Below are 25,253 nucleotides of genomic sequence, written 5' to 3' on the forward strand. Positions count from 1 at the left end.
GGACACCGGAAGACCGGCCGGAGCGGAGGAACCAGCCAGCCAGGCGGACGGACGGACGGAAGGAAGATGGCAGCCGCGGCTGTGGCTGAGTTTCAGAAAGCCCAGTCTCTTCTCGGAACCAACCGGAACGCCTCCATTGACATTCTGCACTCCATAGGTGAGTTCGGACCGCGCCGTGTCGGCTAGTGGAACAGGCGTGACAAGCAGGCGCGCTGGAAAACGTAGGTTGTGTGTAACGGGGAGGGCGGCGGAGCCGGGCTAGCCGTTAGCCCCGGGTTAGCCGTTAGCCCCGGGTTAGCGCTGCCTGGCGCCGGCCGGCCCGCCCGCGTCTCTGCCGTGCTCCCGCCGTGAGTCAGCAGCAGCGGGGCTAAGCTAAGCTAGCTAGCTAGCTGCCAACGCACCGTCAGGGCTAGTGAGCTAACGTTAGCTCGCTGGCCCGTTGCTTCGCTGACACCTGGCTAGTTAGCATTAGCTTCTCGGCAGTGTCATTTAACAGCGACTGCTCCTGCCCTCCCAGCACGACTAATGTTGGAAAATTAATGTGTGCTAAGTTGATTAACTATTGTCAGCCACTGCTACCTGGCCGAACTCTGCAAGGCCACTAATGCTGACTAGTAAAGGTAATTTATTTTCTAACTTCTTGCCATAGTTGGATGTAGTGTTTTGGGAAATCATATTTCTCATCATTAGGACAGCAACTCGGCTACTTGCCAGAGTCTCCGGCCTAGCCTTGATAAATGGCGACTTGAAGCTGCTCTAGCCTTGGAGGTAAGAGGAAAGTTTGTGCTTGCTTGCACAATGGGTGTATTTGTGTGGGAGGAAGGCGGTGCAAAAGTAAAACCACTCTGTCCTCAGTTAAAATGCTTATTTTCCTAAATAAATGCGTGCAGGCACGTGTGTATTCATGTTTTGCCTCTATGTTTTTGTGTGTGTTTTTAGTAAAGCGCGACATCCAGGAGAGCGATGAGGAGGCAGTGCGTGTTAAGGAGCAGAGCATCCTGGAGCTGGGTGGACTGCTCGCAGAGACGGGACAAGCTGCAGGTAAAGGGAGCAGCAAATAAAACGGCAAAGGGAATAACAACACGCTTCGCTTGAGTTTTGGCACGAACAGCTTTACCATGCGATACTTGATCAGGTTCGGATAGATTTTCCAGGGCTGCCCCACACGCTCATTTTCAGTCCAAAGTCGAGCTCTGGTTACCCCATCTGTCACTATTTAAAACCTACTTTTCAGGCTGATAGAGGATGGGACATCTTACCTGGTTGTAGCAAGACTCCGATCACTTGCAAGGCTAGTCACTGGAGCCGGTGGCATTTAGCTGGTCGTTGTAACAAATGCCAGCTAAATGCTGCTGAATTTTGGATAGTGGCTGAGAATCAGTTTTTTTCTTTTCCTATTTAAAATGATAAAGCTACTTTATACCAGTGAAATGTATGACTGCTTGCTCTGTAAAGTAAAATTTTATTTGCTCAACCTGCAAATAACACTCAACCTCACACTCAACCTGTTTCTGTTTTCACCCCATCCTTCTCGCAAGAACTTGGCGGGCTGCTGAAGTATGTGCGCCCATTCCTCAACTCCATCTCCAAGGCCAAGGCAGCCCGGCTTGTCCGCTCCCTGCTGGACCTCTTCCTGGACATGGAGGCAGCCACGGGCCAAGAGGTTGAGCTCTGTTTGGAGTGTATACAGTGGGCAAAGGCAGAGAAGAGGACATTCCTCAGGCAGGCATTAGAGGTGAGTGAAGTGGTGGGAAGGGATGTAAGTCAAACTCCATCTCTCACAGGAGTTATCACCAAAGTACTTTTGAATGAGGCACTCATCCTCTGGCCGTTGTGGATGCACTCAATTAGAGCGGTGGTACTGCGGCATCCAGTTGTTGGACTCAGCAAGTTTGAAACTACTGGGGAAAATAATAAGCGTGCTCATGTCAAGACACGGTTCTGTTTATGTAACGTGGACAAAGGAGTGTACCATATTTAAAAATATACAACACAGAATGACAGACAACAACACAGAACAAAATAAAAGTGAGTAGACTTAGGGGCTTCAAACTCTGTTTTGTTCTTCTGTTCTTTTCTCTCTTGCCATTCCCCAATGTCTTCGGCTATTCCTTTTTTCTTTTTCTTTTTTTCAGGGTTTATTTTGAAAATGCAATACTGTATGCCTTATCGGGCTTGAACCTAGTTTTTTGGTACTTGCGTTGTCGCCTCCTTGCTTGTGTTGTATTAACTCTCCGATGTACGTCGCTTTGGATCAAAACATCTGCTAAAGGGCATTTTAAATTGTGTGCGAGTTTGCGGCAAACTCATATGTACACATCAGTGTCAAGGCGTCACACATTTTTGGAAATATGCCAGGGTTTCAGCATGCAGGTATTTGTGCATTGATCTAGCTCCAGTCAGCCTCTCCTTAATGATTAACAGGTTTTAAAAAACTTGGTCAAATTGTTTAGTGTGCCAATGCGGAGAACAGGAACTACCTCTCGTTGGCACAAGCCTAAGATCAATGTGCTGTCAGCATTAAGTTTGTTGGCAAAACACGTGAAGGCAAAGAATACTATTACAATCCATAGAGACACCGTAATGCCCCAGGAAGCGAGACCTCACCCCCAGTCTGTAAAGTGAGCCAGGGCAAAGAGGATGACCTTCCTCAAGACACACACCAGAAGTGAGGGCAGAGGAGGAAGAGAGGTAGCCTTAGTGCAATCCTTTGCCTTACTATACATGCATTGCATCCATCTGGCCCAGTGATGCAACTCTTGGGATGACCCCCACCTTGTAGACATTAGAGGAGGGACAGCCACGCAAACATTATTTCCTGTAGTAGTCCCTCTCTCGCAGCTATATGTAGCCAGATCAGAGCTCCTATGTGTGAAGTGAACTGAAAGATTGTTTCAGTGAACTTTACATGGATAATCAAACGTTTTTTAGTTTTGCTTGACTGTCTTGGTATTGAACACAAGGTGACTGTGGCCGAGAGATAAGACGGCTCAAGTGATCGATGTGACCAGCCAGCGAGTGTCCTTACCTCCAGTAAACAATTACTGTAAAAGTACAATTAAGCCACATGTCGATCCGCTCACTATCCCCAAGTAAAGGTGCCCAGTGGCCCACATTTAGACGGTGGCTAAATGTTTAACTGGGATTGTCAAGTGTGGCATTATTTGAAAATAGGTGTTCATGTTCAGTCAACTTTGCCCGGATAGTAAAGTTTAACGAAGTGCCTTATACAGCACATTCAAAATTTTTGGGGGGCTTTGCTTACATCACTGATGAGGTCATAACTTCATTTTGAGCCCAGTGATGACCACTTTACTTTTGTCTCCCCAGACCCGTCTAATCTCTCTGTATTTCGACACCAAGCAGTACCAGGAGGCCCTACAGCTCAGTAAGTGACCGTTCTTACAATGAGTGTTTTTTTTTTTTTTTTTTGGATTTTTCTCCCCAATTGTATCCGGCCAATTACCCCACTCTTCTGAGACATCCTGGTTGTTCCTCCACCCCCTCTGCTGATCCGGGGAGAGCGGCAGACTACCACATGCCTCCTCCGATACATATGGAGTCACTAGCCACTTCTTTTCACCTGACTGTGAGGAGTTTCGCCAGGGGGACGTAGCGCATGGGAGGATCACGCTATTCCCCCTCCCCTCGCGACTAGGCGCCCTGACTGAACCGAGGAGGCGCTAGTGCAGTGACCAGTACACATACCCACATCCGGCTTCCCACCCGCAGACACGGCCAATTGTGTCTGTAGGGATGTCTGACCAAACCGGAGGTAACATGGGGATTTGATCTGGCGATCCCGGTGTTGCTAGGCAATGGAATAGACCACTACGCTACTTGGGTGCCCCCAGTGTTTTGTTTTTTTTGTTTTTTTGTTTTACTTTAAACTCGTGACTCCACAGGCATCCAATGACTCAGATTTTGGAAAGAGGGAAGAGCCATATTGGTGAAACACAAAGAACAGTGGACTTCATAGCAACTTTATTTAGCAACTTTGGCAACAGACCACCCTCGGTGTTTCCAAGGGCGGTCTGACAGGACATGGAAGCGGGGCAGACTAAGCTAACTGCTAGCCCGTGCAGACCAGCAGTTCCGACAGTCATCCTGGCTGGCGTTCATTCTATTGGGACAGTAATTTTTTTTTTATTTAGTTTGGATATATGTGTTAGTTTGGATATGTGTTTTTGTCTTTGTGTTACACTGGTGTGGGTTTGGGGAAACGATGTTTCATTTCCTGTGTTCCTGATTCCTGAGCTTTAGTTATTCGATTTTAATTTTCCAGTTTGACTGCCTTGCGGGCATATTTGTTTGGCACAGATATTTTCATTTGCAGCCCCAAAAAAGTTTGAGAGATATTGTCCCGAGTAAATATCAGGACACTTTGACCCAAAAGATTCATTTTTAACTTTTGTAATGTCAAAGACTTGTGAATGTCAAGTGGTTTCTTAACAAAAGATCTATATCAGTAAGGATGAGGCCGCAGTCACACTAGCATTTATGATGGTGATATTTCGCAGCAAAATCCTTTGAACGGAGTTCCTGAAATCAGTGGATTCACTTACAGTAGTGAAGTAAATCTACACAATGCCTTTGTGTTAAGTTCAACTTCAACTTTCATGTGCAAATTCACACCATCAACCAATTCATCACCAATTGCAGAACTGCTTTGACTGTGTTGACCTGTGAGAATGCTGTCATTTTAACAATGTGTTATATTATAGGATGATGTGCTCTGCCAGAATGTAAATTCCTCGCAAAAAATATGCACCATAGTTTGCAGGGAGTCATGAAGCAGGATTAGATGGTATAACTATGTTTCATTCATTTGTGTTTGGTTAGCGCGGTCGCCTCACAGCAAGAAGGTCCTGGGTTCAAGACCCGGGGTAGTCCAACCTTGGGGGCCGTCCCGGGTCGTCCTCTGTGTGGAGTTTGCATGTTCTCCCCGTGTCTGTGTGGGTTTCCTCCGGGTGCTCCGGTTTCCTCCCAAAGTCCAAAGACATGTAGGTCAGGTGACTCGGCCGTACTAAATTGTCCCTAGGTGTGAATGTGTATATGTGTGTGTCGGCCCTGTGATGACTGCTGGGATAGGCTCTAGCATCCCCGCAACCCTGAGAGCAGGATAAGCGGTTTGGATAATGGATGAATAGTGTGTTTGGTGGCAAGTCTGGTTAAAAAGAACCTCACTCTGGTGTGACTGGGACCTAAGTCTTTCAGCTGAGAATGGTAATATGATTTGGCATTATTTTCTTTCTCCAAAGAAACACGTTCCTGTGGTAACTTGTTAGCCTATTGACTCCCAATAAGTGGCATTTTTACAGAACACGGGACACCTTGTAGAGAAACGGTAACAACGGGACATAACCCTGCCTGTTAGATGAATGATGGAGGAGCTATGGCACTACTCACTTACCCCTCGCCCTCTCCCCTCTTTCTCCTCCCTCGCCAGGCTCCCAGTTGCTACTGGAGCTTAAGAAAATGGATGACAAGACCCTGCTGGTGGAGGTCCATTTGCTGGAGAGTAAGATCTACCATGCCCTCAGTAACCTACCCAAAGCCCACGCTGCCCTCACCTCTGCCCGGACTACGGCCAACGCCATCTACTGCCAACCCAAACTACAGGCAACACTAGACATGCAGTCAGGTAGGCTAAAGAAGATGCCAGTAGCGTGCTTGACACACAAACACACATTAACAAGATTAAGGCATGTTGCATGGTTCAGATGAAGTCCCCTTCTCGGTGTCAGATGGTGTCAAATAGCTTCAGAAACCACCAAGGTGGGATTGGAGGGCTCGGAGACGGAAAATATTTGTAACTTTCCGAGATATTCTGAGGGCTATGACTACTTTCTGCAGAAATTGTTTCTCAGAAGAGTGTGCTTAGGTGTAAAAAAAAAAAGGACAAACTTTCAAGCAGTTTACTAATTCTATTCTGTCCACTCTTTACACAACTACCCTGTCCTCTGTGACACCATTAACCATGAAGAGCAGCTCGCTGAATGTGTTCACCTGTATCCACATTAGTTTGACTGTTGGTGTTGTGATTGCAAAGATGCCTCAAAAGTCACTAAATTCGTGCAGGGAGGTTTCAGACATTGTGGGCTGCAGCCCAGGCGCACCGATGACGTACAGCTCCTTTTCTCCCCCTCAAGTTGAGATAGTTTGGTAAAACTATGACATGTCTATGTCCCACGTATTCATATGAAGTGTCATTTGGTTGTTTGAACCGTTTTGCCCTCTTTACCTTCAGGCTACACCAGGGGTGCAGTGACATTCTTGTGAAGCAAAACAGGCTCAAAATACCACAGAAATATATACTAACCTGCAAAACTACATGACCTCCTGGATCTGTGGTAGGGTTTAGGAGCTGGTCTTTCTAGCTGGTTTGCACGACTCTTAGTAGGTCTGATTATCCCTGTGTCCCATGAAGGTATTGTGTTTACTTGAAGTTGAAGCTCCTGGCATGAGTATCTTCAGAGAGCCTGAGGCTCATTCTGCTACGCTGTTGTACACTCACGTGCACACACACTTGAAAATTACCCTGAGAGCTTCAGCAGGTTGCCGTTTCCCTTGACTGCCAATAAAATTGCTTTTTCTATGCAGTTGTATCTAGCCTGCCATTAATGTGTGTGTGTGTGTGTGTCCACGTGGTTGCTTGTATGTCCGTCCAGGGATCATTTATGCGGCAGAGGAGAAGGATTGGAAGACGCCCTACTCGTACTTCTATGAGGCCTTTGAGGGCTATGACTCCATTGACAGCCCCAGAGCCATCACAGCCCTTAAATACATGCTGCTCTGCAAAATTATGCTCAACACGTAAGTTGTACACCACTCAGACACAGCTAGATGACATTCAACATGACCTGTACACAGCTTTGGTTATGTCAAACCTCAAACATATTTCATTGATAACGTGTACTTTGAATAATTAAAAAGACGTTAAAAGACCACTTCTCAGAGTTTGATGAAATCGGTTCAGTCCAGCGCTTGGATAGTTAACCAGGTCGTCACAACCCAAAATGAGACACATACCCTTTATATTTTTAAGTCCTGGGCCTAGATAAAGTTTAAACATTTTGGGTCAAGGGTTGGCAGGATAAATAGACCTGGGTTTACTGATGTGTACTGCCGTCTTTTTTTTTTTTCAGGCCAGAGGATGTCCAGGCTCTGATCAGTGGCAAACTAGCGCTGCGGTATATCGGCAGACAGGTATCTATCAACCCTTGAAAATACAGAGAAATGTTCCAACACTGACTGTGGTGAGGGTCTAACCACTCAACAGACAGTAGTGCTGTTGCAAACAAAAATGAACAATCCACTCATCAACTGTTTGTAGCTGTGTCGTCTAGGTCTCATTTTTCCTGTTTGTTCTGTACAGTAGCAAATACTTTATACGGCCACTTTTAACTGCATGCATTGGCACCACGATTTTCATTACCCAACCTCATCTCCCCCATGAACTTTTCCTCTGCCAGTGGTCAATATATGCACATAAGCTTTTCTCTTTTCCACAGACAGATTCATTAAAATATGTTGCACAAGCCAGCAAGAATAGATCACTGGCAGACTTTGAAAAGGTGAGTGTCCACATTGCTGTGTGCTCCCTGGTTGTATGATAAACCTGTGTCTGAGTTTAGGTCAAGAACAAACCGGCGGCCATTGTTCAGTGATATTATTTTGCAATGACCGAGCACACAAAAGTTTTACTATACTCATATCATTAGATTTTATTAAACCACAAGGTTTTGGGCATCCGGGTAGTGTGGCAGTCTATTCCGTTGCCTACCAACACGGATATCGGCGGTTCGAATCCCTGTGTTACCTCCGGCTTGGTCAGGCGTCCCTACAGACACAATTGGCCGTGTCTGCGAGTGGGAAGCCGGATGTGGATGTGTGTCCTGGTCGCTGCACTAGCGCCTCCTCTGGTCAGTCGGGGCGCCTATTCGGGGGGGGGGGGACGGGGGGGAATAGCTTGATCCTCCCGCGCATTACGTCCCCCAGGTGAAACTCCTCACTGTCAGGTAAAAAGAAGCAGCTGGCGAAGCCACATGTATCGGAGGAGGCGTGTGGTAGTCTGCAGCCCTCCCCGGATCGGCAGAGACCGGGATGGCTCGAAAGAGTGGGGTAATTGGCCAAGTACAATTGGGGAGCAAAACGGGGGGGGACCCCCCCCCCAAAAAAAATCTACAAGGTTTTTTTGTTCACATGGTACCAAATCCAAGCACAGATAAAATCTGTCAGTGGCTCTCTGTTGCTTTCATGTCTAGCATGGGTATGTATGTGTGATTGCATCTGATTTCAACATAGTAGATGTAGCAGAAAACCTTAGATATTAGGATTATTCATTTAGACTGCCTTTCTATTACATGTTCCTGGCGTCATGATGGCTTAGTGGTTAGCACTGCTGTCTCGCTGGAGCAAGGTCCTGGGCGTGAAACCAGTTCCTCTGTGTGGAGTTGACATGCTCTCTCCATTTGTGTGGGTTTTCTCCAGGTGCTTGCTTTCTTCCCACTGTCCAGAGGCATTCCAGATGTGTGGTATGAATGATATAAATGGCAGGTCTGTGGCTGACGCTATGCTGCTGTCAGCCTGGGCAACCTAGGCTGCAAAATGACACATTTCTGTCACGACGAATGGCATAATTCGATTTAACTTTAAAGGTGTAATGTGTAATTTTCACCTGAATGTCTCCCTCTGTTGTTCAACCACGTGAATAACAGCTACAAATCAGAATAGATGGCCTAATGCCTCCTCGAGAAGACTTTCAAACAACAAATACACTCCTGTGTGTTTGATTGTAAATATCTGGGGATTGTGTGGGTCATTATCTAGACTCGTTTTCTGTCGGTATCATTCAGAAATCCCAGCTGATAGTTATTGGGCACATAGTGTTTCAGAAGAGCAGAAATATGACCAAATGTTGAACTTCATACCTTTACACGCTCTCCTGTCCTCCCCTTCAGACGTTAACGGAGTACAAAGTAGAGCTGAGGGACGACCCCATCATCAGCACTCACCTGACCAAACTGTACGACAACCTGCTGGAGCAGAACCTCATCAGGGTCATCGAACCCTTCTCGAGAGTCCAGGTGACCTCGCCCACCCACCCCTTAGAAATTAGGGCTCCAGGGTGCAACCATTTCGGTTGCACATGCGTCCAAAAATCTTGTCAAGTGCGACTTAACATTTTCATTGGTCACACCAGTGTACCTGAAAGTTGGCAGGTTTATATGTATGTGTGTAGTGTTATTTTTTTCCCCACCCGTATTCTGAAAAGACATCCTACTATGCCTCTGAATGTCTCTGACCCTGATATTCTTACCCTAACCATCTCACTCCTCATGCCTAAACCCAACAAGTCAAGGCAACGAGAACTAGCCAATCAGAGGCAGAGCAGGACTGGCCTTAGCGGAATGCAGGTGGGGGAAAAATGAGGTATGTGTTAGACCGCACCCTGTACTGCTCCTCAAGCAACATCACAGCCTTAAAACATACCGGTCATTTAAAATGAAGAGAACCACTGATTGTTTTTTCACCAAGAAAAATTCCCCGGTGCCGTTAAACCTGTCCCTGGCCCTGAAAGGCCCTGCCCAGACCTGGCACCATCACCAGAGGTAAACGTATTATTGTGGCGTGGCTAAAAATTTTGGCCGCGTTTAAATTACGTGCCAGTGCCCCTGAAGGAAAAAGTTAGGCGCGCTAGTGCAGCCAATGTAAAAAGTTGATCTGGAGCTCTGGAAATGCAACCGGAGGATTAAAAAGTATGCACAGACATCTGTCTTGCAAAGTGTAGTTGATCAAGGGTGTAGAACCAAGGCATTCTTTTGAACACACACACACAACCCACCCACACAGGCTCACAAACCAGTTAGTCTGGGATGGTAATAAAATAAAACGCTCCAGGGCTCATCTCTGATTGGCCAGATAAAATGTACGATAACCTTTTAAAATAGGACACCTGCGACCACATAAATGTTGATAGAGGTAGTAATGAGCAACCACACTGTCAGGTTACTGCTGAAGAGTTAGATTATATGATAGGAGAATGGTGGTCGTTAATGTTGTTCTAAGTTTTTCATTGAAGATGTGCTTAACATTAATCTGTTTTGTAGTAGAGGCTTTACTGCAAAGGTGCCTGTTAGATGTTGAAAGATGAGTGCAACACAAGGCAAGCCTCCTTATGAAGGTCTTGTCTGGAAATGGTGTGATCACGGTGCATTTCTTCCTTGTCTTCCCACAGATTGAACACATTTCCATGCGCCTCAAACTCTCCAAGGTTGGTTCTTGTTTGATGCCCCCCCACACCCAACTATAAACTAAATATCTTGGCAAAAGTAATGAAGTGCAAAAGAACTAAGATGTACCTGGCTTCACCTTGCAGGGAGATGTGGAGAGGAAGCTGTCCCAGATGATTTTGGACAAGAAGTTCTACGGTAGGTGTCTGCGACGTCTCTTGAGCTGCTTTCACACAACGCAGAACGGTTCACTCGCTCACCCGCATTCACTTGAAGCCAAGAGCGGGGCCGGCTTTTGTTTTGCAGTTTTGGCAGAATGTGCAAGAGGCGCACTCGCGAGCAAATCCTTCAGTCGGTGAAGCGAGTTTATAAAGTGGATGTAATTACTGTAATTATTTTCTCATTATGACTGCATATTGATAATTGCATAACTTTTTTAAATGGTAGCGATCAATATTACGCTGTGTACACAGCAGTGATTATCCCCACCAGGCGGATAGCCTGGAAGGGGGGATTGTGTCTGTGTTTTCTGCATGCGGCACGGTGGCGCAGTGGTTAGCGCGGTTGCCTCACAGTAAGAAGGGCCTGGGTTCGAACCCCGGGGTAGTCCAACCTGGGGGGTCGTCCTCTATGTGGAGTTTGCATGTTCTCCCCGTGTCTGCGTGGGTTTCCTCCGGATGTTCTGGTTTCCTCCCACAGTCCAAAGACATGTCGGTCAGCTGTACTAAATTGCCCCTAGGTGTGTGTGTGTGTGTCATGGCCTGGCGGCCTGTCCAGGGTGTCTCACCACCTGTCGCCCAATGACTGCTGGGATAGGCTCCAGCATCCCGGCGACCCTGAGAGCAGGATAAGCGGTTTGGATAATGGATGCCTGCAGCTAATCTTGCAAACTACCGGACCCATCAACCTAAGATGTTTTTTGTGCAGTTGTGACTGTATGGTGAAGAACCTCTTGTGGTTGCGGTGATTAAAAACCTCAGAAAAATGTTTGTTGTCGCCATCGCCGCTCCCTCTCTTCATTCACTCTCTAGCTTGCTCAACCAACGCTATTCTCTGTTGCGGCCTGATCTTAGTCAACTGTGTGCATGTGCAAGCGTCCGCCGAGGAGGCTGCGCATCCAGAGACTGGCGGGTGAAATGTTATTGGCTAGATTTTTTTTTTTTTTTTTTTTTAACTTGAGCGCTGCATATTAAACACTTTTTTTTTTCCATATTTCCCGTTCCATTGACTTGGAGCTGTGTGAAAGTCTTATCATGGAAGGACAAACACTGGTTTTTCTGTCCGTGTGTGCGTGTATCTCTCTGCTCATCTCGCACGCACTCAGTTTCCAGTTAGAGGCCTTGGTAAACAAGAAGAAGAATGGCGGCAGCAGCAGACACCGAATTTACAAAAAAAAAAAACCCAGCCGCTATGTCTAAATGCAATAGAAGCCACTTTATTGACTGAACTTTCAATCTTGGGCTCCTGCAGAATGTTGGTAAGACCAAAAGTCATCTTCATATATTGATTTCATGCTTTTCTCTGTGTTCTGAGACCGAACCCCACCATAGTTGCAGTCTTTTAAATTGATGCAAAACACCCCCCACGACTACTCAAGAACTCGATTTTTTTTTTCTTTCAGGAAAGGAGTACTCGAGTCGCGTCACAGCAAGAAGGTCCTGGGTTCGAGCCCCAGGGGAAGTCCAACCTTGGGGGTCGTCCCGGGTCGTCCTCTGTGTGGAGTTTGCATGTTCTCCCCGTGTCTGTGTGGGTTTCCTCCCACAGTCCAAAGACATGTAGGTCAGGTGAACCGGCCGTACTAAATTGTCCCTAGGTGTGACTGTGTGTCGTGTCTCCCCGCCTGCCGCCCAGTGACTGCTGGGATAGGCTCCAGCATCCCGGCGACCCTGAGAGCAGGATAAGCGGTTTGGATAATGGATGGATGGATGGATGGATGGATGGATGGATGGATGGAGTACTCAAGTTGGGAAATTATGCACTTGTGCAACCCCTAGTCCGCTGCTAATCTCACATACTACTGGGGCTGTCAGCCCAATCATTTTTGTGCACGGTTATGATCAAGGACCTCTCTTGGTTTCGGTGATTCAAAACCTTTGGACCCAGGAAAGTGCAACTTGACAGTATTCATCTAAACGGGCAACTAAATGAGATCATGATTTCAATATCTGTAGATGAGCTATTGTGTTAAATACACCAGTATCAACGATGACATTTGTATCTAAATCTTCAGGATTGTCGCTTCAGGCCCTTTTCCTCATGTGTACTTCCAACAGGGATACTGGACCAAGGCGAGAGTGTGCTGATCGTCTTCGATACGCAGCTGGTGGACAAGACGTATGAAGCCGTTCTGGAGACCATTCACAACATGAGCAAAGTGGTCGACTCTCTCTACAACAAAGCCAAGAAGCTCACATAGGTCGGTCCTGAAATGAAACGGGCTTTGTGTGGTACACGCTCAGCCACAGTGTTTACCATGTTGTACACGATGAGATAATTAACACTAGAACGACCGGGACTTTACTCCTACCTGAAACGACCTTGGGCGGTCAAAATGACCGGCTTGGTCGTTCTAGCGTTAAGCAGTTGTAACGTGAATTTTAATATAATTTTAACGCTACAGCCCAAAATAATAGTGGTAGTAGACCTTTATTTGTCCCCGGAGGGCAATTGATTCTGCCGCAGTAGCAATGATAAACAACACAGGGTGTGAGACGCACAAGACAAAGACCACACATACATAACCGCACATAAATTAAAAACCCACATAAAGACAGAAGCGAAGGGGAACACACGAAGTAGAAAAGCGACGGTATTAGTGGAAAAGAAGAAGGGAGGAGCAGGCCTGGAGATGTGCTGATGCTGCCCGTAATTTATAGCAGTGGAACGGCAGAGAGGGTATGACAGAATTTATGTGTTAGTTTTGGCTGATGGGTGTCTGAGTCAGGGACCGGAGGGCAGGAACTTAAACTGTAAGTGCAGGGGTTGGGTTATGTCAGAGACGGTGGATTCTGAGTTCTCTTAACAACGCTTTGTTGTACAGCTCACAGACTTTCTGCTGAGTGCCCATGATTTTGATACCGACTTCGTCACCCTTGTCGAAAGTGGGTAAACAAAGTCACAGAATGGGTTGTTGCTCTAATGAAACGGCGGCTGTTTCTACTCGGTAGCAGAGTTCCTCACCATACTCCCGTCGTTCAAATTGATCCATAAATGGGGAAAAAAAGTAATTTGCAAGAAAATGGTTGTTTGAATATCAGTCTAACTAGCATAGGGTTAAACGGCTCAGAAAATGTAATTAATAATTTAATAATAATTAATTGATTTGTTTCATGCACAGGTCCATGTTGTGGATGAGCTTCATGGCAAATGCTCAACAGCATCAGACTGAAAGAAACAACCCTGAGGCGATTGTTCTTATCCTAGGCAGTACAGATTTATTTAGGGGGGGGTAGAATAAGATAAATAGATCACACTAATTTTTTCTAATGTAATCTATTTTATTTATTTATTAATTATGTTTTTATCTATTATTCTTTTAAATCTTTTAATACAACGTCCAAAAACATTCGTACATTTTTTTTTTTTTTTTTTAAATCTTTGGCAAGTAGCAGCGGTATGAGCGGGACTCCCTTTCCCATCGTGGAGGCCTTTGCAGCCACCTTGTCCTTTATTTCCCCATAACGGGACCCCTCGGCGTGCTTTCTCCGTTACTTAGCCTGTGACCGTACGTTTTGATATGCACGACTTGTTTTAACAACATTCAGGTCAGCTTCTCGTTAGGCATCATGAAGATTGTCTGTGGCGTCAGTGTTTATGTAGTTGGTGAGTCACCGCTACACCTTTTTAGCACCTCAGTCTGTGACAACCAGTTATTATAAACAAAGTTATCATCGTAGTAAACGTAGTGCTGGAACCAGTACATGAGACACTGGTCTTGTGCAGGTAACCAGTCTTCTCATCAGTAATTTGGTTAATTCATTCATTATCAATAGTAAATGAGTGAATTTATAAGTTCGTTTACTGCGCCGTATTAATTTGTCCCGAGTCAATCTGTTTTCTCCTTCTCCTGTCATCTTGTCCTCCCTCAGAGAGAGCCGACCGTGTCTCCTCCTATCCGGAGCGACGCCGGCTAGTTAGACCTCCTTTTTGATCGCTGACTCGGAGCCGGGAGAAAGGAAGAGAGGAGGACGAGGCGCGTACAGACTCCTTCAAAAAAAAGAAAAACAGGAAAGAAAAGATAAAAAAAAAACCACAGCGACGCAACTGAAAACTACCCAACAGGACCACAGACTGACGGGGGCGACGTCCCGCCTCCTCTTCCACCGCCATCCAGCCGCTCGCTCTCCTTCCCTCCTCTCCGCCTGCCATCCGTCAGACCTGACTTGGGTTTGAGCTGGCATGAAGTGCTCCCCCCGATGGACAAATCCAGGCACCACGCCCTCCTGCTCTCCCACCACTGGTTTCTAATGTAACGGGGCAGCCTCCCTTTCTTTTTCCTTTTTTTTGTCGTCTTTCTTGGTTCTTCTCTGCGCTGGCCATCAGGGAAGCTTGTAAAATAACAGTGAATGATACATATACAGTACTTATACCTACATGTACGATTAAGAAAGTAATACTACGAAGCCAGGCGTTGGTCCGTACTCGGAGCGAATCCAGGGGTGAATGTGGGTCTTGTCGTGTCGCTTGTTTATTCGCCAACCTCCTCCGGAGCCGCCCAGGTTTGTTGTGGTGCCCCATCTCGTCACCCGCGAACGAGTTTTTTGAAAGACACTAGCTCTCAGCCCCCCACCCCCCACCACCACCCAGCTCATCCTCTTCACCTCCTCACCACGGTGCCCACTCACCACATTTTGCTCCTTTGCGAGGCATTCTGGGACTTGTAGAGCGGCCCTGTGCCCCCCCCCCCGACACCACCTCACCCCGGGAACGGACGCTGCAGGGAGAGGACGGTCTGGGATTCAGACGTGTGTTGTAACTTTTGACATTCTCTCATCTTGTCTCACACCACAACATGCCATGTGTGTACATAATGTTGGAAGGGCCTGGTCGTTTCACACTGTCCTGCAAAATCCCTGCTTTTTTTTAAAAAATATATATATATAATACAGAAGTTCAGAATACAGCAACCCCCCCCCCTCCCCCTCCCCCCCCCCCCCTCTCTCTCTCTCACGTTCGCACACCCGGGGCGGTCCGTTTTGTAAAGTGTCCGGGACTCCAGAAGTCTCTCGTATACATGGTGGCATGCTACGTTCTGAGGACCAGCGGCGGGCGCGTGCTGCGGAAAACCCGGCTGTACGTTTTTAGGGGGACCGATTTTTTTTTGCAAGGACCAGGAGGGTTTATTGTCATGACGCCGCAAGACAAATGCCAATAAAAAAAAAGAAAAAATTGTGGAAAGATGAATTTACGAAATTGTCCCGCCGATGTTTTTCTTGCTCGCTTTGGCGTACATGAACTCGCGTGTGCCGCCGAACTAATCCTACGTTTTAAACACCAACACGTGTAGCTAGTTTCACATGTTAGAGTACTGTGTATATTCTGTATAATGTACTATTTAGCACTTGTGCGTGATAGTACATTATAGTTCTTGGCACGGTGGCTCAGTCAAATACTGCAGTGTTTATGCTTCACAAAAAGTATTTATGGTTGTGATGCTGAAGATCATCTTGTGTTTAACCTCCCGGTACGTTTAAGGACGCGGGGCGGTTTCGGTGTTCGACTCGGAAGTCCGTGTGTCCGAGTCCACGGCCCGGATTACGGCCGTGGCTGTTATCCGTTGGTAAACGGCTGGTACCGCTTGGTTCGCCCTTGCTGCTTGTTGATCGCCACCGATTTGCATCTCCACGCTCGCTGCCCCCCACACACACACGTGACGTAAACCGCTTTGCATCCGGCAAGTCCGGCACCAGCCTAACCTTTAAGAAGGGCAGGCCCGCACACACACGAGCACGCACGGTCTGGGTATTGGTGGATGAGTGTTCGTCACGGACGTGTCGGTGAGTGGAGGGAATAAAACCGGATGTTGGGTTGCCATGTAAATCTTCAGGATTAGAACTGGAAGGCTGGTGACGCAGCAGGGACACCTTAAAGTCCGTGGTGCACTTGACTCACAAAGGCTGGAGCTGTTTCATAGGCCGGTGTGTGTTTTATATGCACATCTATACTGACGGGTGACAAATGAAAGGAAGAACCTGAACGCTTGACCCCTACAGCGAGGGGGTCCGGGGGGCGCCGTTGTGCTGTGGGGGCATTTTCTTGGCATGGTTTGAGTCCCCTCACTGCAAATCCATACAGGGTTCTTCTGAGGGACCACCTTTATCCTATGATGGGACGGGTCTATCCTGAGGGGAGGGGGTCTCTTCCAGGGTGACTGCCCCCATCCACAGGGCACGAGGGGTCACTGGATGGTTTGATGAGGAGGAAGATGAAGAAGTAAATCACATGCTACGGCCTTCACAGTCACCAGGTCGCAGCCCAGCTGAACACCTATGGGGGGGAGGTTTTGGACCGACGTGTTAAGACGGCGCTCTCCACCACCATCATCTAAACACCTTTTGGAAGGGTGGTGTCCATCCCTCCGGTGGGGTTCAGAGACTTGTAGAATCTATGACAGGGAGCACTGAAGAGGTTCTGGAGGCTCGTGGTGGACCAACACCTTACCAAGACTATGTTGGGTTTTACTTCAATTTGTCAGTCTGCTCTCTCTCTCTCTCTCTCTCTCTCTCTCTCTATATATATATATATATATATATATATATGCGCCTTGTGACTCTGGATAGTGAAGTCCCTCATGTGCATCTGTTTTATAATCTGGTCTGTGGGTCATAAAGCTGCAGATCCCACCGACTATCTGGGCAAACTGGAACTGATATGACCAATTACGAGAAGCTGACAGGGTTTCAAGATGCACAGCTGAAAGGGCGAGGGAGGAGGTTTCCCATAAGGCAACGCGGTGCGTCATTTTCTCTACAAGCAAGTCTCTTGTTTCTTTGGCGTGTGTGTGGGGGGGGGGGCTTTGGTGAGACGGCACCCTTGATTTTCGGGTCAGATAAGTTTTTAACTCGCCTCTGTTGGTGTTGAAAAGTGCTCGGGGCAGTAACTTGGTGCATTTTAAGTACTGCCCCCCCCCCTCCATGCACTTAAGTGTCTACGTGGATGGAGCAGCCGGCGGTAACGTCTTGCAGCCCGCATACAGTAAAACAGGCCAGCGCACCGCAAAGAAGTGCGCCATTAAAACGTGGGAGTCGCACTTGATCAGCCAGAAGAGACGCCAAGATCAACCAACAAGCCCCGGTTGCAGCCCCGGGGCCGCTCAGTTGTGCGCAGGCGCGGCCCTAAGTTGGTTATCCTTGTCTGACACCTACACGAACGGGCCTGAATAGGTGTTTGGTGGAAACAGCTCCCCCCCCCCCTCTGCAGGTCGTCCAGCAGCGGTGGGTCTCTTCATGTGAGTGGGACGGGGGGGGGCCACCTGGGCAGCGCCACTTCAGCCGCTGCGCAAACAACGTCACAACGCCGTTCGCGCGTGTCCGTGCTAGTGCACGTCTGCGCAGCCCTTCGTGGGTTCAAGTCCCGCGGAGGCGCAACCCGGTGCGGCTCTGCAGGACTGTGCGCCATGGCCAGGCGTAGCCGGTTTTATAGGCTCGCCGGCTTTTATGCGCCTTTCGGTGCATGCGTGCATGCGGGCAGGGCAGGACGGGGGGGGGGGGGGTTTGCCGGAGGTTTCTGCGGGGAGGAGAGAGGAGCCAGACAGGCGACAGTCAGAGCAGTCTGGGCCTCCGGGCATGGAGGCAGGGAGCAAACAAGAAGGCAGGAGGAACCAATGGGAGGGAGCCTCCACTCCCTCTTCTGCCCTGTAATTTGGGAGTCGCGTTGGGCGCAGCCGCCTCGTCCGCCGCGTCGAGGAACTTCGGGACACAAGCGGGGCGAGCGGGACTCCCGACGGGGTCTTCCAAGAGCACGGAACGTCCGCGAGTCACCCGCCGATTCGCGACCTCGCTTCTCAGACCGGGGGAGAAGCGCGCACGTTTCTCCTAAGTTCGTTTAGTTTCTCTTCTTCTTCTTCTTTTGTTTTTTTTTTCTTCCTCTTCTTCTTCTTCTTCTCCTCCTCTCTCGATCGGGCGTCGCGAACCCGAAAATGAATGGCCAAGCGCCCGCCTTCGAGGAGAAGAAACCGGCCGTCCTCGCTGGTCTCTGCTCCTCCGACCTCCAGGCCCCCAAAGACCCCTCGACGCTGCCGGAGAGTTCCTCCGCGGACGCGGGTTTCTACTGCGTCCAGACGACGGACCACCACCACCACCACCACCATCATCATCCCCCCCACTCCCACCACCACCACCCTCCTCCTCACCCACCTCATCAGGATTTCTACCCGGTCCAGCAGTCCTATTCCGCCCCGTACGCCTACCACCAGTACGGTGTGAACGGAGTGGGGCCGGCGGGGGTCTTCCCGGTCGGCAAGACCGAATACCCGTACCGGCAGCACGGAGCCTTCGGCCGGGACACGCCGCAGCCGGACGCCGGTGAGTTTCGACGCTCCTTTGACGGGAGTCTCTCTGGGGGGGGGGGGGGGTCTGTTAACGCCGCGTCAACCGCCCAACAGCCAGGTGTGTGTGTGTGTATGGGGGGGAGGAGGGGGGAGGGGGGGCTCTTAGCCAAGGGGCAACGATCGGAAAGCCGAGCGCGTCAGCGTTCGATTAAACTTCCGCTCCCCACGCGCGCCCGCGATACGTCGTTACTTCTTCGTGGGGGGTCCCCACCGCTCACTTCCGGTTCTCCGGCTCAACGGGGCAGGAGCGTTTAAAGAAAGGTCAGAGCCGCGGTGCCCGGTGGGGAGCTTTACTTGGAAACGGGAACACGGGGGGGTGGGGGTGAGGAAGAGAGGGGGGGTGAGGAGGGTAGAGGGGTGTCAGGTCAGCAAGGTGAGACGTTTGATAATTTGTCTGATTTTGGTTTTGGTCATGTTGACCTTTTTTATTTTTATTTTTTCTCACCGTGGGTTTTCTGCGAATCGGACGCCAGAAGTGGTGTTACGTCATTTCATAAGCGGGCTCACCCCTACCAAAAAGCAGCCCTCTGGGAGTTGATGTCATTAAGTAGACTTCAAGTAAAGGGTCGAGCATATATGTAGGCGATCTTTACTTAAGTATAATTCGGTTTAGTGTATATACTCCCTGGGCTTTTTTAGTTTGAAATAAGTGTACTAATAGCGCACCTGAATAAACCGCTTCTGGCTAGGGCGGGTAGGCCCGTCCAGGGGGGGGGGGGAAACCACTTCCTGTTGTCGGCGGAAACGGTTCTTGTCAGCCGGTTTATCAATGAAAATTAATTAACCACGGGAAGGCCCGACGAGCCACGCGGTAGCTTGCAGGCGTGTATCTCGGAGGAGCTCTAGATAGTGCGGCCGGTGGCTTCGTACGTTTTATTTCACCGAGGCCAAATAAAACGTAGTCCAGATCAAGCGGCACGTTGCCAAAAAGTGGCCGTTCTTCTTCTCGTTAACTCTTCTTCTTCTTCTTTTAAACTGTAGCTTCTTCTTCATTTTCTTTTTCTTTTAAACTGTAGCCTTCTTCTTCTTGTTCATCGTCTTTTTCTTTTACACTGTAGCCTTCTTCTTTTTCTTCTTCTTTTTCTTTTAAACTGTAGCCTTCTTCTTCTTCATCGTCTTTTTCTTTTAAACTTGTAGCCTTCTCCTTCATCTTCTTTTTCTTTTAAACTGTAGCCTTCTTCTTCTTCATCTTCTTTTTCTTTTAAACTGTAGCCTTCTTCTTCTTCTTCTTCTTCATCATCTTCTTTTTCTTTTAAACTAGCCTTCTTCTTCTTTTTCTTCTTCTTCTTTTAAACTAGCCTTTTCTGACTGTTTACAAGATTCCCTGCCAAGCTTGGAGGAGGTTTTAGAAAAACAAGCCTGCTTGGCTGGTCCACGGCGCTCTGACATTCCTGCCCCGTCTCCCCCCCCCCCCCTCTCCCTCCGCGCGCCGCGGCCGCCCCGGGGCCTCCGCTGGCCGCGCGCCAGCAGGTGTCACGGCACGTCAAGTCAGTCTCGGCCTTTTTTGACTCATTCGTATAATTTGTCACGCGATGCTTCGCTGGCCCGGGGTTCGTGTCTAAGACGCAAACACGCCGATATGAGAATAATCAACGATAAAAGACGGGCGATGTGCAGCCAGAACCTGCAGGCTACACGAAAAACAGCTTATAAATCTCTCAGCACGTCTGCGGGAGACGCGCACGCCCAAATTATAAGTTTGCAGTGGCGTCGGAATTTCTTTGAATTGGGTTTTGCTCTATTTCGGTGCTGCTGCATCCCTGCGCAGCATGCATGCATGCATGCAAGCATGCATTGACCTGGACCAAATCTGCAGGGTTTATTTGTCAATGAGGACCTCTGACTGGTTTTATAAGGGGGGGGGGGGTCAAATGTGGCAACAAAAAAAAGTTTCCCCTATGTGTCAGTTTCCCATTGTTTGAGCTAAATATCAGAAAGTGTCTCACTTTTAAGCCATCGCTCGCTACACCTCTCAGATTTACTGCCTTTCTAAACCTACTTGCAGAGACTACGAAAACTTTACTTACGTCACAGCAACATCAAATGGTTAATAAATGTGTGAGAAGACGTTTTTCTTCCCCTAACATTTGTAAACATGTGGACATTTTCAAATGTTGATTTTTTTTGATAACAACAACAACAATAATAATAATAATATGTTGGACATTTTTTAAATGCTGAAAGCCATTTGTTGAGTATGAGGTTTCCATGAATATGCTGTCCACACGTTTGTGTTGCTGTAAAGCGCCTTGAGGCAGATGTGTAATATGTGATGTCGGGCTATACAAGTCGACTTGACTTGACTTGACTTGACATTTATCAATTATTGTATTTCGCTTTGATGTGTTTAACGTGTACGTATTCCCTTTAATTAAAACCCGAAACCTAACCCATCTGAGAAGTTAAGTGAACTTTGGGCTGAGTGTGAGAATTTTCCATTATTGGGCTCCACTAATGGAAAACGTTCCCCTCGGAACTTGTAGCCTACACTTACTTTGTCACGTTTGGTGCCTCATAGAGAGACGCGTTATAGTTAATGCCCAAAAGGTTTCGATGGCCTCATCCAGCGAAGACGTCTCCTCACGTCTATCTACCCATTTTCTGTTGTCCGCCAGTGAAAGAGGAGCCGGACACGGAGGTCAGGATGGTCAACGGAAAACCCAAGAAGATTCGGAAGCCGCGGACCATTTACTCCAGCTTCCAGCTGGCAGCCTTGCAGAGGCGTTTCCAGTCCGCCCAGTACCTCGCCCTGCCAGAGAGAGCCGAGCTGGCTGCACAGCTCGGCCTCACGCAGACACAGGTGACACGCTGACCCGGAGTACACTGAAGTACACTACAGTACGACACCACGCAGTATAACAACACAGAATACTGATGCGTTTCTATCCAGACCGGCGTACGAGAGTCGGCAACTAGCAGATACATTCAACTGTCACTTACTGACATCCCAGTCTTTCATTGTAGTACTATATGAAGTAGTAGTAGTACATTCTCTCATAGTAACCATATCATAGTAGTACTACATGAAATAGTAGCAGTAGTAGTACAGTTGCTACATAGTAATCTTATAGTAGTATTATATGAAGTAATAATAATACAGTCTCTACACAGTAACCCCATCATAGTAACACTACATGAAGTAGCATTAGTAGTACATTCTCTACATAGTAACCATATCATAGTAGTACTATATGAAATAGTAGCAGTAGTAGTACAGTTGCTACATAGTAATCTTATAGTGGTATTGTATGAAGTAATAATAATAGTCTCTACACAGTAACCCTATCATAGTAATACTATATAAAGTAGTATTAATAGTACATTTTCCATATAGTAATCATTCATAATAGTACTATATGCAGTAGTAGTAGTACATTTGCATAGCATTGTATAGCAAATGTACTACTACTACTTTGTGTAGTACTACTATAAGATTACTATGTAGCAAATGTACTACTACTGCTACTACTACTTCATATAGTACTATTAGTACACTTGCTACATAGTAATCTTATCATAGTAGTACTATATGAAATAGTAGCAGTAGTAGTACAGTTGCTACATAGTAATCTTATAGTGGTATTGTATGAAGTAATAATAATAGTCTCTACACAGTAACCCTATCATAGTAATACTATATAAAGTAGTATTAATAGTACATTTTCCATATAGTAATCATTCATAATAGTACTATATGCAGTAGTAGTAGTAGTAGTACATTTGCATAGCATTGTATAGCAAATGTACTACTACTACTTTGTGTAGTACTACTATAAGATTACTATGTAGCAAATGTACTACTACTGCTACTACTACTTCATATAGTACTATTAGTACACTTGCTACCTAGTAATCTTATCATAGTAGTACTATATGAAATAGTAGCAATAGTAGTACAGTTGCTGCATAGTAATCTTATAGTAATACTATGTTAAATAGTAGCAGTAGTAGTAGTACAGTTGCTACATAGTAATCTTATAGTAATACTATGTTAAATAGTAGCAGTAGTAGTACAGTTGCTGCATAGTAATCTTATAGTAATACTATGTTAAATAGTAGCAGTAGTAGTACAGTTGATACATAGTAATCTTATAGGAATACTATATGAAGTAGTAGTAGTAGTACATTTGCATAGCATTGTATAGCAAATGTACTACTACTACTTTGTGTAGTACTACTATAAGATTACTATGTAGCAAATGTACTACTACTGCTACTACTACTTCATATAGTACTATTAGTACACTTGCTACATAGTAATCTTATCATAGTAGTACTATATGAAATAGTAGCAATAGTAGTACAGTTGCTGCATAGTAATCTTATAGTAATACTATGTTAAATAGTAGCAGTAGTAGTACAGTTGCTACATAGTAATCTTATAGGAATACTATATGAAGTAGTAGTAGTACATTTGTCACATAGTAATCTTATATTAGTACTCTATGAAGTAGTAGTAGTAGTAGTAGTAATCATATCGCAGTAGTACCACGTGACGTGTTCGTAGTAATATGTTTGCCACATAGTGATCACATATTATCCTGGGGCGGCAGTGGCTCAGGAGGTAGAGCGGGTGGTCTGGTAACTGGAGGGTTGCCGGTTCGATCCTCGGCTCCTCCTTGGTAAAACGTTGGAAGCGTCCCTGAGCAAGACACCCAAGCCCCTGACTGATCCTGATGAGCTGGTTGTCGCCTTGCATGGCTGACACCATCGTCAGTGTATAAGTGTGTGTGTGTGTGTGTGTGTGAGAATGTGAAGCGTTCATGAATTGTGAAGCGCTTTGAGCGGCGGCGGCTGCAGCTAGAAAAGCGCTTCATGAAATGCGGTCCGTTTACCATTGTAGTAGTACTATGTACTATTAGTAGTACTATTACAGCTGCCACACAGTAAATATATTATAGTAGTACTTTTGGAGGTAGTGGAAGTAGTGCGTTTGCTACATAGTAATCATGCTACAGTGATGCTAGATGAAGTAGTAGTACTAACATAATTACTAGGTAGTAATCACAGCTGTGTGTGTGTGTGTGTGTGTGTGTGTGTGTGTGTGGGTTGACTTAGTGTAGGTGAATTTAACAGAAGGAGTAGTTAACAGATACCGTGCAGAAGAGCAAATGAAAGTACGTGTGCACAGACACAGATATCTCGGTTTACTAGGCTGTTTCCGCGATGGCGTTTGAAGCGTCGTCATGATTTACTACAACACAGTTCACGTTCACCAGAGTCCCGGAGAGCCGAAGCTGCACCCTGACACGTTCGGTGAGCAAGGAGCTCGATTTAACGCCGCGTTCCCAGAGGTGGCGAAACGACAGCGCACAAGCAGACGACCGCCTGTTTCCCAAAACTGACGAGACGAGTCATTTGTTCTGGTGCTGGGTTTATTTTCGCTGCCTGTAGATTAACATCAAATATTCTGGGATTTTTTTTAAATTCATTTTTAATCTCGGGGGGGGGTAACTGCGAAGGACCGAAAAGAAAGAAACGTACAAGTGAAATCTCAGTTCAGCAGTCTACATGGGTGGAAATCAGACTCGTATATATATGTATATATATAGACAGTATGTATGTGTGTGTGTGTGTGTGTGTGTGTGTGTGTGTGTGTGTGTGTATATATATATATACAGCATATATATGTGTATATATAGACAGCATATATATATATATAGACAGCATATATATATATATATGTGTGTGTGTGTATATGTATATAGACAGCATATATATATACACACACACATAGACAGCATATATATATATATATATATAGACAACATATATATACACACACATAGACAGCATATATATATAGACAGTATGTATATATGTATATAGACAGCATATATATATATATATATATATATACACACATGCACAAATAGACAGCATATATATGCACACACACACATAGACAGCATAGATATATATAGACAGCATATATATTTTATTAGACAGCATATATATATATATATATATATATATACATAGACAGCATATATATATATACACACATAGACAGCATATATATATATAGACAGCATATATATATATAGACAGACAGCATATATATATATAGACAGACAGCATATATATATATAGACAGCATATATATTTTATATTTTTTTCTGGAAATTGTAATTTAGAGAAAAATGTGATTAAAATGGGGCTTCAGAGGATCCGGCTGACAGACAGTCTGTGGAATATTTCTTCAAGCGTCTTAAACCACGTGACGCCGTCAGGGAAAATGGGAGAAACTGGCGCGAGTTTCCGTCGCAACAGAAAGACAGAAATAACTAGACAAACGGACACCGAAGGAGAACAGCGCACATAACTCCGGTAACACAACCATCTAGTTGCTGGGGTATACAAAAAAACGTAACTCCTCATCTTCAGTACCCACCCCCCCCATTATTTCCCTATGTCGTTCTGTCTTCCCTCTTTGAGAAAAGACAATGACGTGTGACGCTGTCCTCTCC

At 46.4% G+C, this 25,253-nt stretch overlaps 2 protein-coding genes across 2 annotated transcripts in view; both read left to right on the forward strand.

The window, feature by feature from the left end:
• On the forward strand, nt 1-15,362 carry LOC130118914 (26S proteasome non-ATPase regulatory subunit 11-like). Its single transcript, XM_056287223.1, has 13 exons — nt 1-157; nt 940-1,041; nt 1,539-1,735; nt 3,331-3,388; nt 5,450-5,644; nt 6,672-6,816; nt 7,149-7,209; nt 7,515-7,577; nt 8,964-9,089; nt 10,241-10,276; nt 10,382-10,433; nt 12,509-12,651; nt 14,324-15,362. The coding sequence occupies exons 1-12, from the start codon at nt 67-69 to the stop codon at nt 12,649-12,651; spliced, it is 1,269 nt and encodes a 422-aa protein (XP_056143198.1). The 5' UTR covers nt 1-66; the 3' UTR covers nt 14,324-15,362.
• Nucleotides 15,363-18,372: 3,010 nt separating this feature from the next.
• LOC130118917 (homeobox protein Dlx3b-like) overlaps nt 18,373-25,253 on the forward strand; it is an 8,799-nt gene continuing 1,918 nt past the window's right edge. The window contains exons 1-2 of the mRNA XM_056287227.1: nt 18,373-18,757; nt 21,399-21,583. Coding sequence (XP_056143202.1) covers nt 18,373-18,757; nt 21,399-21,583 — 570 coding nt within the window. The remainder of the gene's footprint in view (nt 18,758-21,398; nt 21,584-25,253) is intronic.

The sequence above is a fragment of the Lampris incognitus genome, chromosome 10, assembly GCF_029633865.1.
Source record: "Lampris incognitus isolate fLamInc1 chromosome 10, fLamInc1.hap2, whole genome shotgun sequence".
Lineage (NCBI taxonomy): Eukaryota > Metazoa > Chordata > Actinopteri > Lampriformes > Lampridae > Lampris > Lampris incognitus.